Consider the following 20,457-nt stretch of genomic DNA (forward strand, 5'->3'; position numbering starts at 1 on the left):
TTTGTGCTCTGAGTCAGTTGATTGCTTTATATGTACTGGAATATACTCTTATTGCAAATATTTTGAATATATTAGTCCCTGCTAATAGTTGCATATAAAAACACACAATGTCTCAATAAAACGCAGTGGCACTTGTTTGGATATTCTTGTTATATTACTGTTTTGGATAATTTAAAGAAATACAACTTATAACTTGTTCTAAGTTGTGAAGTAGAGCTATAATACTGAATTTACAGAAATACTATCAACTTATAGAAATGCACACTGCCAGTGTTCTTTGCTTTATTCATTTTTACTCCAGTCTGCTCTTTTCAGCTTACCAGGAATGTATTTCACATATTGCATATAGAAAGATACAATGGAATATAGGATTTTTTTCCCCCTGAAATTAAGTACCTGTCACCATACAGTTTAAAAACTTTGTACTGTGTTATCTGAGTGAGGACTGAGGAGAAGTGTTTAACCCTAGCTTAAGTTTTCTGATAAACAGGTATATATTCAATATAGGAAAAAACACTATTCTAATTTGAAACAGTTTGTCTTTTTCCAATGTGTTACAGACACGTTATCGGGAAATGCCAGAGCCTAAGTTCATGTATGGAAGCCACTACTCGTCTCCCGGCTATGTACTGTTCTATCTGGTTAGAGTTGGTAAGATTGCTTTCATTGCAAGTCTTTTTGACCAGCTGTTGGGTTTGAAAATATGCAGAATTTGGACAGATGTGACTTCCATTCTTATCTCCCCAGCACCAGAGTACATGCTTTGTTTACAAAATGGAAAATTCGATCATGCTGACAGAATGTTCAACAGGTTTGTTTAAATTTAATTCAATAGATTTATTTTTTAACTATTTAATGATTTCCTTTAAATTGCATGTTTATATGGAACTTAAATGTCTTTCATCACCAATATACCATTGACTTGTAATATGTCTAGCATTGCAGAAACCTGGAAAAATTGTCTGGATGGTGCAACAGACTTCAAAGAGGTAAATAGCTGGAAGCTACTTGAGGTGACATTACTTGATGACTCTGTCCTTTTTTTTTTTTTTTTTTTCATTTCAAAATGTTTGAATTTCCATTGGTTCCTTACTCAGGTTAGGCCTGCCTTGCTAGGCTTAATTTGAGCCTGGCACTGGAAATCATCTTGTATTCCTTCTCTGAATGCTCCCATGGTTTCTGGTGAGCTGCTTTTCCTCCTCCCCCTCAGTTCTATTTTGATCTGATCGTTAGTTAGTGATTTTTAACTGAAGATCATGATATTTTTCAAGTGTAATTGGGACTTGCCTTTTGCAGTACACCCCATTTTGAGGGATTAGAATTATAGTAACTTTTCTTTTATCTTCAGTTTTAAGTAAAGATGTGAAAATTTAACCATTTACATGGTTAACTAACAAGCCTGTATCAGAGGTAGCAACATGGGGAGGATAGGCGGCAGCCAGGTAGCTGGCGTTTAAGATGATAAATTGTGCTTTGCTGGTACTAGAGAAGCTTGAATTGAGAAAAGAAGCTTTTTTTTTTTAACATTGCAGTCTAGTTCCCCGCTGCAGAATTAGGAGTGGTTAATTATGTCTGATCTTAGACAACTGGCTTACCTGAAATCCTTTAGAACCTTGGGTTGATGATATAAGTCAGTTTTATTTGCTATCTTCAAAACTTTTAAATTAAATCCATACAAGACTTACCTTAAAGAGGTTTTGGGGTCTTTCCAAAATGTCAACAAGTTTGTAAGACCGAAATGTTATAATACACCATGTGTTTTAATAGAGTTTCAGTATTTGTATTCACACATTTTATTTAAATCAATAAAAATAAAGGAAATCCTGATTTTTTTTTCTTCTCTCCCTTGTAAATCTTCCCACTAGCTGATTCCAGAATTCTATGAAAATGATTCCAGTTTTCTAATAAATAGTCTGAAGTTGGAACTAGGGAAAAGACAGGGAGGAAAGATGGTTGACCATGTAGAACTTCCTCCTTGGGCATCAGGTAATGGCACTCTGAGTGTATTTACTAAACTCAGTACCACATGTTTTACCTTCATTGCTCTCAGACTCTTGGAATCCTTTGTCTTTTCCCCAATTTTATTTTTCTCTTTTGTTCGATTTTTCTATTTTTAAAAACTTAAGTGCTGGTATTGTGAGAGAATAATCTAACGTGGCTATTAACGATCGAAGATCATATTTTTAAATCTTCATACTCTGAATGTATACATCAAATACTACTCAAGTAGTGTTATTTAATTGTAATTAATCCAGAAGGTTTCTCTCTAGAATGTCTGGTGGGAGAAGGAGAGAAAAAGATTCATCCGCATTTAGCAGTTTATATTTCTGCACTGATTTAACCTTTCTCTCATTAGATCCTGATGACTTTCTTCAGAAGAGCCAAAATGCCTTAGAAAGCCAGTATGTGTCAGAACATCTCCATGAATGGATTGACTTAGTATTTGGGTACAAGCAGAAGGGAAGTGAAGCCATTGCAGCCCACAATGGTAAATTGTAAAAGTTTCTAAAGCATCACTTTTTAAACGTGGCTAAACTCTAGAATGGAATATATGACAAACTAGTTTTCTTCCTTGCCCCGAACATGCACACCTGCCTTTGATCCTTTTGTACTTGAGAAAATTGCCATTCCTTTTCCTCTGGAAATAGTGACTCATCCTCTAAAACTTGTTCCCTTTCTTGTAATATCTGTCTTCCCGGAATGTAGTATACAAATGAGAAATAATGTTGGGGTTATGCATTGTGTGTAGATGTTAGGGATGTAAGTGAGTAGTCGAGTACTCAACTATCCGATAAGGCTAAGCTTATTGGGTAGTCCAGTACTTGACTACTCGCTTCCCCCCTGCCCCTCGTCAACCACTGCCTCTGTAAGAGGGGGGACACAGGAGCCAGTGCTGAGCTTAAAAGCCTCTTCCCTTCAGCACTATATCCGTGGTACCACCTGCCCCTCCCCACCCTCCCTCTCCACTGCCTCAATCAGAGGCAGTGGGAGGGATACAGGAGGTAGCAGCAACTGTCCACGGGGGTCCCAGTGTCGAGGTGCAGATCTTGCTACATTTAAAATGCAGAAGTGCAGCAGTTCGGAGCAGTCTGGGCCCGTGCCAGCTCTGTAAGCTACCTCCGCCTCGGCTCTGCAGGGAAGCTCCCCTTATTGACTAATCATATAGTTGATACAAGTTGTGTCTACTACATGATTAGTCAAATAACTGCTCCTTAAAATCCTTAGTAGATGTTGCACGTGAAATGACAGTCATAGGAGACCAACAATACTTTTTGACTCTTTGATTAAGTCAATGATAACTGCACGTGGTGTTGAAATAGTTTAATATTAGTCCAGTGGGACTCTGATGTGGAATGTAAACCATGTGGCTGTATCTAGACTGCATCCCTTTTCCATAAAAGGGATGCAGATTAGACACATCGCAATTGCAAATGAAGCGGGGATTTAAATCTCCCCCGCTTCATTTGCATGAACATGGCTGCCGCTTTTTTCCGGCTCGGGGCTTTGCCGGAAAAAAGCGCCAGTCTAGACGGGGATCTTTCGGAAAATAAAGCCTTTTCCGAAAGATCCCTTATTTCTTTTTTTAAGAGGAACAAGGGATCTTTTGGAGAGTCAGTGCTGAACTAATCCTAAATCACCAAGCCTCTCAGGTTATCAGTTTCTCTTTATCCATTGTGATGATGGACTCTTACAATGATGGAATAAGCTCTCTGTTATGTATCTGGTTACTGAGTCTTTGAAATAACAGAAATGCTGATATAATGAAATGCACTAAGTTAGCAAAAATGGTGTCTGAAACTGTTTTCTTCTCTGTTGTAGCCTATATTTTTCTGTGCATCGTGGCTTGAAACAAATTATAACTTGCAGTGAGTGAGGTGGATGGAATTTCATAGATTTGTAGCTCAGTTTAAATATTCAGTAGTTTACAGTAGTTTTGTGAATTGAAGAAAGTAAGACATGTTTATCCATACTGTGCAAATAGCTCTTTCCCTCTTCTTTCAGTGTTTCATCCATTAACTTATGAAGGCGGAGTTGATTTAAACAGGTAATTAAATGCCAATAAGCAATTTTGATAGTCACATATTAAGTTCCCTGGTAACTGTCCATGCACTCCCAACAATTGAGGTATCCATTCTGTTTTTTGGAGTCCTAAGGACACTGACCACTAACCTTACCATTGTAATATAAGTTGTATTGAATGATTAAGCACTCCAATATCTGTGCAATCTGAGACTTCAGTTACACTGATACAAATTGCTATATTTTCAGAATAGCATGCTTGCAGTTACTGTTGTTGTACACACAGTCATGGTTTTAGTGCTTTCATGCAGTTGTCCGTTAAACTGGGTAACATGTCAGCTGTGCATGCCTTTACTATGACTGTGCAATTATTGCTGTAACATACAGATATGTCTTCATTTTCAGAAGCAATTTTTCTGTCTTAAAATATTTCACTGATCACTTTGTTTTTCTTAAGTATTATGGACCCTAATGAGAAAGTAGCTCTGCTGACACAAATCTTGGAGTTTGGACAGACTCCGAAACAGTTGTTTACAACTCCTCATCCCCGGAGGATAATACCAAAGTTCAAAAGTTTGTCTCGAGCATCCAGTCACAATGTTTCCATAGCTGAATCTCCAGGTAAATATATAAAAGAATCGAAGTTATTATTTGTATTGCTATCTGATACCATAACTGACTTGACCTTATTTTTGGGAGGGCTGAATCTTTTATTTCAGAGAATCATATGTTATGTAACTTGCTTGGCTGCTTTCCCTGTAATTAATGGAGAAATAACTGCTTAGGAACCAAAGGTTCTGACGGAAAACAGACTTATGCCTGGCAGCTCTTGTTGTTTTGTTTTAAACAATCAGGAATGGAAGTATTGTCTTGTTCAGCTCAATATGTCTCTTAAAATTGTTTCAAGGGTTTAAATGAGCATCAGCCACTATTTCTATCATCCATATACAGGTCTATAAATATGCTGCAAGTCAATAACACTTGTGAATGTGCAGACTATAGTTCAGTTTTTCTGTTTTATATATGGTGTTGCCTTTACAATAACAACAACAAAAAGTCTGTTATCCGTGTTTACCACCGTCGACAAAACTGCCACATTCTGTCGACTTACTGTTGACAGAACTCAGGGGTAGTGTAGATGCAAGTATAGTTTTGTCAACCAAAGTCCACTTTTGTTGACAAAACCCTGTAGTCTAGACACACTCTCAGGGGCTAACAATTTCCTTAGCAACATTAAAAAAATCTACTTCTCAGCAAAGCAACTCCCAGCAAGAAACCTCAAACACCCAGATCCCAAGTCAGCTATCCACACTCCCTCCCAGTCTCATGAGTCTGTCACTTTATCTGTCCTTCTCAGCAATACTGAATCTGTGCCGCTGTTTTGTCTGTTCAGGAAAGGGCCAAATTATTCCTGACTAAGTAGTGTTGTCATTTCCAAATAATGGTGGCTGAATACTGTACACAAAATTGCCCACACCTTGAATACCTCTTGCAGCCCTAGACATCTCATCTCTAAAGAGATGCATTAAAATTGGAAAAGGTACAGAGAAAGTGTTAGAATTATGAATATTTATTCAAGGTATTACCTCAACACTAATTTAACCATAAATTGCTTTATTAAATTCAAATGCTACATGGTATTTATACAGTTTATCTAAACATACCTGTAAAGCCTAACCAATAAGCAATTTAATACACCAAATTCAGTAATAAAACATTTTATAAGCATTTGCTCCAGATACTTACGAACAGGCTAAATACAAGAGACCTTAGATCCATAATGGTCAACTCCAAAGTGGTCAGGTAGCTATTAGTATTTTTCATACAACATGCAGTCAGATATGGAACCTATTGTCATGGGATGTCGCAAAGGCCAAAGTTTAAAAAAAGAATTGGATAAGTTCATAAAGGATAGGGCCATCATTGGCTATTAGGCAAGATGATCAGGGATTGTCAAACATCCAGCTGCCTGAAATGGGATGGATGACAAGTGATGATCACTCAAAATTGCACTGTTTTGTACATTCCCTCTGGAGTGACTGGCATTGGCTACTGTTGGGGATTGGTCTGGTTCATTATGGCCATTATGTTTGTATATGCAATCAGCTGTCAGCCAATAACTCCGCTTTTGCACACCATCTTAGATTTACATTATCTTCCTCAGTCCCCAACTTGGTAATCTTTAACTTTCAAGTAGATGAATGACAATACAGGTTGCAGTTTTAAGTAGACTGTCTCTTCCAAATGACTCATGCAGGATTAATTCTAAAATTGTATTAGATGGCTTGCCAAAAGAAGATTCTATTTTAAAAAAAAATCTAGATTTGAACATCCCTAAATCATGCTGTATACTTTCTCAGCTTGGCACATCTTATTAACTTAGTTGTATAGTATTCTTGGTAGCAGCTGCCATTTTGTTAGGTGATATAATTTCGGTAAATCTCCATAACCTTTGAAAAACATAAGACGTCATTTTAAATCTACAGCTTTGCAGAATCTGACTTACATACATGAACATAAAAGTGTGGCAGCCAGTCATAATAGAACATCTTCTGTAACAAACTTGCATTATGGAACAACTTGCATTCTGCTTTTTCCTCTCCATTCAAAATGTTTCTATTTAGAGTACCAGGAATTCTCTGCTATCTAAAAACTTCTGATCCATTTAGGAATTAATCAGAAGATTTCTGGCTTTTTATGTTCTTGAACTTCTGTCAGTAAGTACTGTGGGAGCAGTTACATAAACTTTCATACATTCTCTCTTCTCTATAATAAAACTGGAAATGGTAGAGATGCTGCAAATGTCTTTTTTATACTTGCTGCAATTTCAAATAATTTATTATTGGAAGTCTGTCTTTTTTTAATTTTCAGTTGTAACTTCTCATTTATGGTGGTATTTATTTTAGTTTCTCCAAGTGAAGAATCTTTTGAAGATTTGACAGAAGAAAGTATAACGCTTGCATGGAACAACATTGCCAAACTAAAGTTAGATGAGCAATATAAAATTCATAAAGAGTAAGTATTTGTAATGTCATCATCTGTGGTATAACAATCTCAAAATCCAAAAACCTCTTGTCCTCTCCCTAGTTATTGGATCATATGTTTGTCTGGCTGCTTTGTGTGAAGGAAAGCTTCTAGAAGGTTCGTTCCTTCATGAGATGATTTGGTTGGTCAGTAGAGAAAAACGATTTGCATACTAGGAATTGTCCTGATATCTTAACAGTCATTAATTATTATTATTATTATTATTGGCTGTCTCGATAGAGGATAAATTATGTAAGTGGGTGTGGGCCAGTTTATGCTTTCACCACCTTCAGGTCCTTTTTGGGAGGTTGAAACACATTGGCAGAACAAAGAGAATCCTGCACTGCTGCTTCCAGTTCTTTTGCCAGGATATCTTTTGTCTATAAAACTGTAATGCACTCTACAACAATCCTTTTCATTTGTTTGAATATCTTAATTAATCCTTGTGAAGATTAAATACTGAACTGCAGCTGTAAAAAAAGTCACTGTACAGTATGGTTCTTAGAATTAAATATTGTTTGAATTCACTTGCAAACTTATTTTGCCTTGATTAGGGAAATTACTGGAATAGCAGTCCCTTGCAATGGGACTTCAGTTTTCACTACATCTCAAGGTATGTAGTCTCATATAAGTGTTTCTTTGTAAGATACTGTGATGAAAACATTGCATTGCTGTGTTATGTCTTGACTTAATGAAGTTGCATGAACCATCAAAATATCAGAACTCTCAAAGTGTATTTTCCGCTTTTTGGATAGGATTTGCAAAAGTGCTTAGCATTGGCCTAGCTCTGCTGTTCTTGAATTCATTGGAATGACTTCACTTGAAAACAGAGTTTGGCCTATGCAGTGATTTTGAAAATCTCATCCTTAATTTGTTTGTTTGACCTTTTCAGTAAAGTAATCCACTGGCTGACCTTTAGATAGGCATTAATGACCTATCGAATGGAAAAAGCTGTTTCAGACTATACTATGGAGCCATCATCACTGTTTCTATTATGTGCCTATTTCCCTCAAAAAACATGTGCATAGATACAGTCTTTTAAATCTTCAACAGTAGTCCAATGGGATAAGGCTTCTTATCTCAGTGAGTTTGGGAAAGCCACATTATCCAGCTTCTGGCAAACAAATGTTAATAAAATTATGCCACGCTAGAATATGTATTCTATTATATATTTAACACACTTAAAATACATATATTTTGAAAATTTGTGAGTGCCAAGAGAGTGATAATGTTGGTAACTTCTTCTTTCTGATGTTACAAGGAACGCTTTTGCTACCTTATTTGCTCACAAGAATAATTATGGATTAGTGGGTTGAATGCAAATTAAGTGGACAAAGGATGTGCATGCTGGAATGAGTTAAATTGCAGGACACTACAATTTCTTATGATTACTAGATCTGTATGACAAACATAGGTTTGTCAGATGGTTTAACCAAAAATCCCAAACACCTCTCTCTTTCCCCCCCCCCCAACAAAAACAAAACAAAACCACCAAGGGAGACCAAAGTTGTTGAGCAAAATAAATTTAAAAAAAGGACCCCGAGAGTTATTAAGCAAAAAAAACCAAACAATAGCATGGCCCCTTTAAGAAATGCCTTCGAGGCTTTTTGGCCCTAACAGGCTGCTGACGGCCATCCGCCATTTTGTTTTCCTGCTCCAGGACAGACAGCTCCCCTGCGGAACCTGGTAAGCACCCGGTATTTTCGCCTCCTGGCCGGAAAAAATCAGAAAATAATGGAGTGTCCGGGTCAATACCGGACACCTAGCAACCCTAGACAAACATAAAGAAGTGCAAGCCCTTTGGGAGCTATAGCACTTAAACTTCCTGTCTGTCTCGCCCATTAAAATACCAGTGATGAACAACAAATTAGACTGTGTAATGTTTACAACTTCAACATACCATCAACATGTCTTTGGTTACCTTCAGATATAAAACACCAAGACAGCCTTTCCCTTCAACTGCCTGCTCTCCTTTCTCATTTGTTTCTTCAAGAGCTAAGAAACAAAAATACACAGTAGTTTCTGTATTTAACGTTGCTTACAATGCTTGACCTCTTATACTGACTTTCTTAGAGGTGGTGTATGCATCCCTTGCCTGCTGTTAGAACTAAATATTTGAATATTCGCACATGAGCAAAAATTATTGGTCTGCCTTTCCAACATGGGAGCCAGCTTGGTGGCTGTTGTTGGCTGCCTGGTTGCTGCCTGGCTGCACAGGGGTCAGGACTTGAGCTCCCCAGACAAATGCCCAATCCTCATGGCCACTCCAGAACTCCCTGACTTCAGTGCGTCTCTTATCCTGTCGTCTTAACACAGGGGCAAGGTCCATCCCTGGGGCAGCTGGTGTTGGACTGTATTATTAGTCTAGATTAGAGTATTGCAGTACAGCTCTGTTCTGTCTTCATAATTACTTCCCTAATGTTTGCATTAGATTCAACCTTGAAGATGTTTTCTAAAGACTCAAAAACACTCCAAAGAAGTGTGTCCTTTTCAAACATGGTGAGTATTTGTTGTCATGAAGGGAAGTCTTCCTGAAAGCCACCCATAGAAAGATGTCCCTTGTCAGCAGCATAGCAATGAAATGCCAGGCTTGCCTTTTTGCTTCCTTCCCTCTCCAGCCTTCTGCATTCACACATGCATGAGTAATTTACCGACCTAGGGTGAGGTTCTGTCCAGTGCATCTGAAGAAGCACAGCTTGCTTCCTCCCAGGTTTGCACTGTTCTGAAGCCTAGCATAAACCTTGTGATGTAACTGAGATTGTCCAGGGGGAGTGGAGTGTCTCCCTAAATCAGAAGTCGGGAACCTTTTTTGGTTCAGGGGCCACTGACCCACAGAAAAATCAGTTGGGAGCCACACACAAGTGTGAAGCAAAAAACCCCTCACAGATGAAGCAACTCGCCCCTTGGGGTGAGGGTTCCCTTTGCACTTCAACCCCGAGGGGGGCACCAAGACTCAAAGCTTCCCTTCTGGGCTGAATTAACTCTTCTGAGGGGGTGGGCTAGTAGATTTTGTCCCCGCTCTGCCCAGCCTCTGAGGTGGGTCCATAAATGAGGTGTTCACTGTGTGATAGGGAGCTGATGGGGAACAGGCCTGGGGGCAGGATGCAGGGTTTTGGTGGGTGATAGGGTGCAGGGGTCTGGGCAGGAGGGGGAGTGTAGGAGCAATCTTCAGAGGGTGGGGCCTGGACAGGAGGGGGAATGCAGGAGGGGCTGAAGCTGTGTGGGCTGGATGGAAGAAAGCATGTGCGAGGGGGAGGGGGATTGTGGTGCGTATTTGGTGCAACTTCAGGGCATGGGACATTGCAAGTGGCTGCATGCTGCCTCGCACTGACTTGCAGGCTCCACCCCCATCTCCAATGGAAGTGATGGGGGTGGAGTTTGCAAGCCAGCCCAGGGGACAGAGCTTCCCTGAGCTGCCATGCTAGCACAGAGACTCTTCTTCCCCTCACCAGGCAGAGCCCGTGGGCTGGATGCAATCGGCTGCTTATCTTGATCCAGCTCACAAAGCTCAGCCTTCCCCCCACCCCCACTCCTTCCTCCCCACAGCAGCGGGGAGCTGGCACTGGCACTCCAGTCATGGCGGTCGCGGGGAGCCCTGAGAATTGCGAGCTGGATTTAGGTAAGCCACTGGTCACATTCGGCCCGCAGGATGTCGGTTCCCCATCCCTGGCAGTATAAGATTGTCACTGATGACTTAAGGCCAGCAGAGCTGTTCAGAAATCTGCAGCAATACATGCTCTTCATGTCCCCTACACCGGGACTTTTAAGGGGATACTTGTTAGGACATCTCTTCTCTGTCTTCCTCAATTCTATACCAAGGGAGTTATTCCCCACAGGGACCTGAGTCTTTTAGAGCCTCTTGAGACAGACATCTCTTGCTATTTTATTTAGCATAAAGGGGCTGGAGCTAGGGTGAGCATCTCACCTGTGGCATTGACCAGGCAGCTGCTACTTCTGATTGTGACTTCTGTTTGCGTATTATTAGTATTTTCCCCTAGTATTTGGCTAAGGATACAGTTTCTGTCATTAAAGGGCCTTGTCTACACTGACATTTTTCCTAGTCTCTGATAGGTGTAGCGCAGCTTCTTTGCAGAAATGGTGAAAGACTTAGTAAAGACTTGCGGCTGCCTTTCTGCCACTGTTACCTATTCTTGCTTAGAACAGGTGTAGAATAAAAGGCAATACAAACACCAGCAAAAGAACTACACAAATTCTCCCACTGCTACTGGTAGTGTGGATGGTAGTGTAACTGCAGCAAATACAGTAGGCAATACCCTTTCACAACCCTTTTCATAAAAATAATTCTCCAGCTAGTAGTCAGCATGTAGCTTTGGCAGCATGCCATAGCTTCCATTTATTTTCATGGTTCAGGATTTGCTGTATCTCAAGTTGATAGGTAACTGCAAAATTGGAAATCTTGCTTATACAAAAAAGGATGAACCAGAGCAATGAAACAAAGCACTGTATTCCTGAAACATGTGCTAAGATTTATTGTATCCTCCGTAATTTACTTAATTTGACACTTTTATGCAAAGCCAACTTAAAATGCATAGGATGGAGATACGGTTTTGTGTCCTCTCTCTCTTCCCCTCCCAATCCCCCAGCATGTGCCCTTTAGTGCCAGATGGCATAGAAAAATCAATTAAACTGAACATTGCTTTATTTTCCCTGTTTGTTTTAGGCTTTGTCATCTTGTTTAATTTTACCAGGAGATACCACTGTCATAAGCTCTTCGTGGGACAATCATATGTGTGTATTTCCTTTGTAAATTATATTTAATCATATTGTTTTTGGTAACTTTGCTTTATGGAACTTCTTTTGAGACTTGGACGTAAGTCACTATCAGGAAGCATTTAATCTTTTTCTACATTTTTCGGCAGATTTCTGTTAGTTAGAAATCATAAAAGCCAAATTATTTTAATTTATTTATAATCTATTAAAATTTGCTCTCTGAGTCAATACTTTCATTACTAATTCTTTTTTTTTTTTTTCCCTGCTAGCTATTTTTATTCAGTTGCATTTGGAAGACGGCAAGACACCCTAATGGGACATGATGATGCCGTCAGCAAGATCTGTTGGCATGATAATTGCTTGTATTCTGCATCTTGGGACTCCACTGTAAAGGTTTGTATGTCAGTTGCTTTACTTGTTTATATTCCATGGTTTGCATGAAGGTACTAGTAGAATACTCTAGACATCATGATAGTAGCTTTCCAGTTACTAAAAATTTGCTGTAATTGTGCTTTTATCTACTTGATATAATGTTAAACTCTCAGGGTTATTTTTTTAATTTGTAAACAATTTTGAATTGGGGTGTTTTTGGAAATCCTAGACAATATTCACAAGTTGAAACCCACTGTTCTACAGTAATGACAACCTTTTGTGAACTCCTTTGACATAGTTTGCAAACTCCCAGGGTCCATGGACCACAGGTTGAAAACCACTGTAGTAGCCTGTACCTTAAATCCACTCAAAAGTCAAAGCTAACACACTACTTGAATGGAATATCTTGCAATGATGCCTGTGATCTCTATTGACTACTTATTGGCTACGTCTACACTGGCCCCATAAAACGGAATAGTCATGCAAAGCAGGTAAGTCAGAATAGGGAAATCTGCGGGGGATTTAAATATCCCCCGTGGATTTAAATAAAGATGTCCGCCGCTTTTTTTTCCGGCTTGGGGAAAAGCCGGAAAAAAGCGTCTAGACTGGCGCGATCCTCCGGAATAAAGCCCTTTTCCGGAGGATCTCTTATTCCTACTTGAAAGTACTTTCAAGGAATAAGAGATCCTCCGGAAAAGGGCTTTATTCCGGAGGATCGCGCCAGTCTAGATGCTTTTTTCCGGCTTTTCCCCAAGCCGGAAAAAAAAGCGGCGGACATGTTTATTTAAATCCACGGGGGATATTTAAATCCCCCGCGGATTTCCCTATTCTGACTTACCTGCTTTGCATGATTATTCTGTTTTATGGGGCCAGTGTAGACGTAGCCATTGTGTTTCAGGTGGAAGTTTGGGTGCTGGCTTTGTCCTATGGACTTTTAAATGTGATGAGATCTTCCTATTTAAAATAGTACCTCTTCCTGCCTAATACTGCCATAATTAAAGTCAGAAACCTCCCCCGCAAACACATTTGTTTTATGAGAGGGGGGCTGTTGGCATCACTGTTGGGTGCCCCCCCAAACTTTGAAATTCATCACTGTGCTTCAGGGCATTCTGCAAAACTTGTCTGTTTAGTGTATTGAGTGGGAGGAATGGGTTTTTTTTTCTGTTTTCTTAGTGGGCAGAGAATGCTTCTGGTTAGTTGAGTGAAATATGCACTGCTACTGTTTTTAATTGTTATAGATTAAGTCCTTTGTGATTTGTCAAGAGAGTTTAGACCTTTTCATAGGCATGTTTAATGTTTAAACCAAAAATAAAAGGAAAAATAATTCTGACTTTAGAGACAACTGACTTTTGTACAGCTTTTAGTTTGCATAAACAACTTACCTTGCTATGACAAGGCTAAGTAATAAAAAAGCTAACATGACTAGCTGCCTTGTTTAAACAAACAAATGTTGGTATTGTAGGTGTGGCGCTGCGTTCCCACAGAGGTCCTGGGCACCAAAAGACATCATTTTGAATTGCTTGCTGAATTAGAACATGATGTTAGTGTGAGTATGGAAAGAGACATATACTTCTAATAAATCAAAGACTATAGTATACAAGTCTGCCATTCATCAGAGGCTGCTAGCTGCAATAGGTGTTGCAAGACTAGGAGGGAATAGAATAGACTACAGGCAAAGTAAAAGCAAACTCCAAATATTTTTCTCTCAGAAGAATTAGTTCAAGTTTCCACTTCTGGAGATTGGAAAGGTTGCATGAATAAATGGGTTTTTTTTATTATTGGTCAGGCACTACTTGTAGCATGTGCAAAAGGGTTTATGGGTTCTTTTAGTAAATCAGAATGAACTTGTCTGAAATATTTGATCTTGATGCCTGCTACACAAGTACCAAATTAGCATGTTTATAATTTTTACATAAAAATCTAACTTGTTTTCCATATCTTATATTTTACTACAATATGTTATTATAAACATCACTGTGAGTAACTAAATACATTGTAAGTGTTTGGTTCAAAAACTAATTTAAAAATAAACAAATACTGGTACATAAATATGCACAAATTCTGTAACTTCTAACATTCCTGCAAAATATTTAGAGCACTTGTATTACTTGAAATTTCTTAAACTCTCAGTAGATTTATTTATAGATCACAAGGAAGCAACAATGCATACTAAAATATACCAACACCATCCAAGGACATAAAAAACAGATGGGTTAGGCAAAGCGCAGACTAGTTGTTTTTCTACACTTGCTTTATGGTTAAACATTTCAAGTTTAACTGATCAGAAATGTAGGCTGTAATCAATCATCTTACCCTGGATAAGGTCTTAAATGTCAATCCGATTTCTGATTTTACAAGGAAAAAGAATGCTTATAAATCTGCTTAAGACTCCACTTATGACATACTTCCCCTCCATTTTCTGCTTGCATATAGTTGGCGGTGGCTAGGCAAAGATTTCATTTTTTTTTTTAAAAGCCAGGGTTTTATATACAAATCTGTAGTCAACTGAGGTAATAAAACTGGATATTTGTGGAACACTTAAAGGACTATCAAGAATGTCCACGTGAGAGCTGAGTAAAGGAATAACATGATACTTAATTGTCTAGGTAAATACTATCAACCTAAATGCTGCAAATGCAATGCTAGTGTCTGGAACCAAAGAAGGCACCATTAGTATTTGGGATGTTACTACTGCCACTATGTTGCACCAACTTTCATGTCATTCAGGGACCGTGTATGATGCCGCTTTTAGTCCTGGTATGTTGTGTTTTAAGTTTCTTCTTTTATGCAGATGTTGAGAGAGAGAAAAATTGCTAACGGAATCTCTGTCTTTGTATTGCTTATACATTGATATCTAGGTGTGTTTTTTAACATAATTCTAGACTTTAGATCTTTAGTTATAGTCAGACACAATTCTCCACTCTCCAGGTTTTATCAGTACTTTTGCAGTACCATACTTGATGTTAGAATATTTTTCTGGGCTAGTTATAAATTGCTTTCTGGTTTTTTTATGTGAAGAATTACTTACTCTTCATTATTTGAGATGTACCTAAAATAACTGCTTTTAAATAAAGCATGATGTTTTGTGACATTGCTAGCTAATGTGTAATATTAGTCATAATTCCTTCCTTTGACCATGGGAAATATTAGATATGCATTACAGTATGTGTTTAATGCATTTAACTTTTGTATAGACAGCAGACATCTGCTCAGCACAGGAGAAGATGGCTATTTTAAAGTAATAGATGTGCAAACTGGAATGCTCATCTCTTCTATGGCCTCAGAGCAACCACAAAGGTAATGCTGAGAGAGTGTTATGTCAAACCCGACCCCTTCTAGCTACAGTGGCTGTATGGATGATTGATAGAATTGTGTCTCTAAATTATAATGGGAACAGGAAGTGGACATCTGTGTTTGTAGTTCCCAAAGGAAATGACAACAAATATTAAACACTTCTGAGGTATATCTTATTGAAGAGAAATGTAGTTGTCTTAACAAGAGATGCATGTATCAACAGGTCAAAGTTCAAAGGCTGGGAGTCTGTGCGTAGGGTCTGCTGCAGTCAAAGTTTCTCAGAACTAAAGCTTGGGACTTAAATAAATGACTTGCCTTTCAGACACACTAAGCACCTGCAGTTTGCACTGAAATTAATAAGAGTTGACACTGAAATTTGCTACTTTTAATAGATGCAATTTTGTGTGGAGTTCAGCGACTGGAAAACATCTTGGATTCAAAACTTAAGTTAGTACCAGAAACTACGGAAGTGTCCGCCTTGTTATCTTATACTGAAGAAAGCATCAATTTTTAACTTGAAGGGCTCTTTTTCCCACCTCTCTTTACTCAGACTGATGTACTGCTTCAGAATATAGAGCAAATATGATCTGCAGTTTCAACAGCCTATTTTAGTCATTTGTAAAGTTTTCCCTGTACCCTTCCACTCATTGCTTAATTCAGAGAGCAGCAATGGCCTCAGTACTAAGTAGAACACTTTCCTTTATGCCTAGGTGATGGACTAAACTAACAGGTAGAAATGTCTCAAATAATGCCACCTCTTGATGCAAATAGGATAAATGATTACTGAATATTTTGCAGGTGTTTCAAATGGGATGGACATACTGTCTTATCAGGAAGCCAGTCTGGTGAATTATTGGTTTGGGACCTTCTTGCAGGAAAAGTTAATGAAAGAATCAAAGGACATACAGGTGTGTGTGGACTGCTGTGTTGGCCTAGGGTTAGATCCGCAAAGGGTCTTGGGTGTTTTAAGGTTTTGAGTATCAGATTTGTGATCCCCAACTGTGGTGCCACCTACTTCTGTGGTGCATAAACTCATTCAACTCCTAAACTTCTGCTGTAAATGTTCCCTTGGCACCTCTGCTTCTGCTTGTGTACATGCAGACTGCTGCCTCCTTCTAGGCATCTGAACATTTATCCTTTCCTAGCCTCAGCACCACCCACAAACAGGGGAAGTTAGATGGAATAGCAGCTATCTTGGCTGCAGAGCCTGATCTGGTAGACCAGCTCAGAGCAGCCTAAATTCACACACAGCAATTAGAATGTGGTGGGGAATAGGACTCTCTCTTTTGACCTTTAGAATAATGGCTCAGGTTTTTCTCCACTATGGTAGGAGACCCTGGTGAATCTCTCCTATTGAATCTATTCCATTTTAATTTAAATGCTTGAATAATTAAATATTAATTGGGCCAGAGGAAGTGAGGTCATGTGTATATTATGGGTGCTATGGAGTTGAAGCTATACTGTTGTAGCTCTGTAGAGTAGATACCTCCTACAACGATGGAAGGAATTTTTCACACCCTTGAATAATGCAGCTATGTGAATCTAAATCTTAAGTGTAGACCAGGTCTGAGAGTGACTGTATAGTCCACTGGCTTCAGCACTCAACTGAAGAGGGGAGCTCCCTGTTCAACCCCCTTTTCTGTGATCTGCTGCATCCAAGGTGAGTGCTCTATCCAGTGGGATAACAGTCATTCTCTTTTGTGTGGAATGAGGTGGGTACCTAACTCATTGTTGAAAGCCACGTGGGTGTGGGGGAGGATCCTGGCTGTGGGTCATGAGCAGAGATAGGTGCCTCCCTGTGGGCTGGTTTTAGATGCCTAACTCCATGAGAAGGATGGGACTTCTCTTACTGGCATCTTTCTTTGGCTGGCTTACGTGGCTCCTCACCTAGTGTGCTGGCTTTTATGGATCCCATTCTCTCTTTCCCCATGTTGTGTATAGGCTTTGTGGACCCCATTGTTCTAGTGAAGTTAAGCATTACAGTACCCTAAATGCGTTTGTGGATCTGAGTCTGTGCTATGTAGAGTTCCTTTTTCCAAACAAGCACTGTATTCTGACATTGGTCATTTAGTGTTACAGCAAACTGGAATTGAGAATCAAATGAAAATTGGATCAGATGTTCAATTTGAGACCATAGAACAGTGTTTCTTAAACTTTTTAAGACTGAGGAACACGAAACAATAATTTTTTTTTATGAGGAACACCAAGGATTTTTTTGAGTTTAAAAAAAAAAAAAAGTTGTTTGCCTCTAAAAGGGTGGCCATTTTGAACTCTGTTGTTCTCTGAGGCCCACCTCCAACTGCCTCGCTGCACACTGGTATGCCAGAGAAGACCATTTAAGAAACACTGCCATAGAAAGTCTCCTAGGCTATGTCTAGACTGCAAGCCTCTTTCGAAAGAGAGCGTCTAGACTGCACGCGGAATTTTGAAAAAGCAAGCCGCTTTTTCGAAAGAAAGCACCCAGTGAGTCTGGATGCTCTCTTTCTAAAAAGCCTGTTTGCTTTCAAGAACGCCTTCTTTCGAAAGAGCACTTTCGAAAGAAGGCGTTCTTCCTCGTGGAATTAGGTTTACCACCGTCGAAAGAAAAGCCGCATTCTTTCGATTTAATTTCGAAAGAACGCGGCTGCAGTCTAGACGCAGGTGAAGTTTTTTCGAAAAAAGGCTACTTTTCCCGAAAAACCCCCTGAGTCTGGACACAGCCCCATTGGCTTCGGTGGAACATTCAAAGAAACCTTGATCCATTATTCCTAGGCTAACAGTATTATAAAGGAAGATGGTCTGCCTCTTGGGTGACATGAGGGAGGAAGGAAAAAAAGATTAACAGAAGAAATCTTGAATTCTAGTGATTTGGCTGTTTCAGTAATACTGGTGAAAACAGGGTATTCTAATACAGGTGTGGGCAATAATTTTAGACAGGGCCAATTCACTAATTTTTGAAGTGGCCCTGGGCCGCCCCGGACACTTCCGTGCTCCTCCTCCCACAGACCCTGATTGACCTAGGGGTGGGGAAGCAAGACCACCCCCACCTAGAGACAACTGCCAGCTGTTTTGAACAGCTGGTGCCTCCCTCTGCACACCCACCTCCTTGCAGGGCAGGAGGAAACTTTGTGAGCTGACATCAACTTCAGGCTAATCAGGGCCTAGGGCAGGAGGAGCATGAGAAATGTCTCGCTCCCTGCCTCTACCCTGCAAAGGAAGCAAGATACTTGGACTGAAAGTGCTGCGCTCCCCTTGCAGGGCGGAAGGAGACCTCCCACGCTTCCTGCCCCCATCCAGCAAGCAGCCCTAAAGTGAAAGTGCTATGTCTTCACTACACTGATCTATCTGAAAAAGGTATGCAAATTGCGCTCCACAATTTGCGTACCTTTTTCCGATAGTTTTTCGGAAGAGGCTTTTCTGAAATTTGGCCCATCTACACTGGGCCAAATTTCGGAAAAGATTCCTCTTTCAGAAGAGCCCTTCTTCCTCATGGGAAGATGAAGACAGGGCTTCCAAAAGAGTGCACCTGCTCTTCCGCAAAAAAAAAAAAAAAAAAAAGCAGAAGAGCAGACACGTTCCCTGGATGCAGTGGAGTTTTTCTGTGATACCTCTGGTATCCTGGAAAAACCCCGTAGTGTAGGCATAGCCTAAGCACTGCGCACCTCTTGTCAGGCAGGAGGAGACTTCGTGCACTCCCCCACCCTCAGGCCAATCAAGGTCTGGGAGCGGGAGGAGCACACAGAGTCTCTTGCTCCCTGCCCCCACCCAGCAAGGGGGCACACACTGCTTGCAGGGCGGGAGCAGGGAGCAAGAAACTTTGTGTGTTCCTCCTGCCCCCAGACTCTGATTCGTCTGGGGGCAGGAGAGTGGCAGGGTCTCTAGGGGCTGGATCCACCCACTTGGTGGGTGGGCCCCTTTGCCCTCCCCTGCTCTAATAACATGCAAGCTCTAGTATGTTCCAGCTATAGAAAATTACCCACATTTCTACAGCAAATGTGAAATTTTGGAAGAGTTAAAGTTTCCTTTTTTAAAATTCAATTTTACAGCATCCACACTATGGTTTCAGTGCATTAGTTTGACACAGTTCTGTTTCAAAGTGTGTAAAGGCTTGAAGACAATTTGCTTTTAAAATTCCCCTTACTAGTATGAGGGCTGGAAACAGCATTTTAACAATAGCTTAGTTCTGGAATTCAGCTATGCATTGAGGGATAGAATCTTAGAATATGCAAGGGTTCTAGCCCTCTGCTCCCACTGGAGTTTATTGTAAGGTTGTGTAGAATGCCGGCTCCTATTTAAAATATAAGACATGGGTCAAGTGGCAGGAGCTAAGAATGCTAAAAGTTGGGCTAAAGCAGGCGTAGGTGGGACACCTCTTCTTGCAGCTCCCATTGGCTAGGAATGGTGATCCATGCCTGATGGGACCTGCAATTGCACCTATCTACAGAGGTGCAGGTAAATATAGTGGCACCTCACCAGGGGCCAACTCTGGAGAACTGGATCTGGCCTGTGGACCAGTATTTGCCCACCCTTGGGCTAATGGAATACTCTGTAGCCTTCTATCAGTTGAATAGAGTGGAATTATAGAATCATAGAACCATAGAGCTGGAAGAGACCTCAGAAGGTCATCAAGTCCAGCCCCATGCTCTCGGCAGGATCAATCCCAACTAAAAACCCAGCCAGGGCTTTGTCAAGTCGAGACTTAAACACCTCTAGGGATGGAGACTCCACTACTTCCTTAAGTAACCCATTCCAGTGCTTCACCACTCTCCTAGTCAAATAGTTTTTCCTAATATCCAACCTGGACCTCTCCTACCACAACTTGAGACCATTGCTCCTTGTTCTGCCATCTGTCACTACTGAGAACAGCCTTTCTCCATCCTCTTTGGAACCTCCCTTCAGGAAGTTGAAGGCTGCTATCAAATCCCCTCACTCTTTGCTTCTGCAGACTAAACAGATGCAACTCCCTCAGCCTCTCCTCATAGGTTATATTCTCCTAATCATTTTGGTTGCCCTCCGCTGGACCCTCTCCAATGTGTC

General features: G+C 40.2%; 1 protein-coding gene across 2 annotated transcripts in view; it reads left to right on the forward strand.

Moving 5' to 3' along the window:
• Positions 1-20,457, forward strand: part of NSMAF (neutral sphingomyelinase activation associated factor) — a 65,067-nt gene that overhangs the window by 43,385 nt on the left and 1,225 nt on the right. Inside the window, exons 15-30 of one of the 2 annotated variants that reach the window (XM_075920652.2) lie at positions 561-651; positions 748-811; positions 938-989; positions 1,866-1,986; positions 2,357-2,488; positions 4,003-4,045; positions 4,478-4,641; positions 6,927-7,035; positions 7,599-7,657; positions 9,476-9,543; positions 11,726-11,793; positions 12,045-12,168; positions 13,610-13,693; positions 14,754-14,904; positions 15,342-15,444; positions 16,240-16,349. In XM_075920652.2, the coding sequence (XP_075776767.1) occupies positions 561-651; positions 748-811; positions 938-989; positions 1,866-1,986; positions 2,357-2,488; positions 4,003-4,045; positions 4,478-4,641; positions 6,927-7,035; positions 7,599-7,657; positions 9,476-9,543; positions 11,726-11,793; positions 12,045-12,168; positions 13,610-13,693; positions 14,754-14,904; positions 15,342-15,444; positions 16,240-16,349 (1,543 nt within the window). The remainder of the gene's footprint in view (positions 1-560; positions 652-747; positions 812-937; positions 990-1,865; positions 1,987-2,356; positions 2,489-4,002; positions 4,046-4,477; positions 4,642-6,926; positions 7,036-7,598; positions 7,658-9,475; positions 9,544-11,725; positions 11,794-12,044; positions 12,169-13,609; positions 13,694-14,753; positions 14,905-15,341; positions 15,445-16,239; positions 16,350-20,457) is intronic. The other variant, XM_075920653.2, reaches the window with a different exon arrangement.

This window comes from Pelodiscus sinensis, chromosome 2, assembly GCF_052426305.1.
Source record: "Pelodiscus sinensis isolate ZL-2025 chromosome 2, ASM5242630v1, whole genome shotgun sequence".
In the NCBI taxonomy this organism is placed as follows: Eukaryota; Metazoa; Chordata; order Testudines; family Trionychidae; genus Pelodiscus; species Pelodiscus sinensis.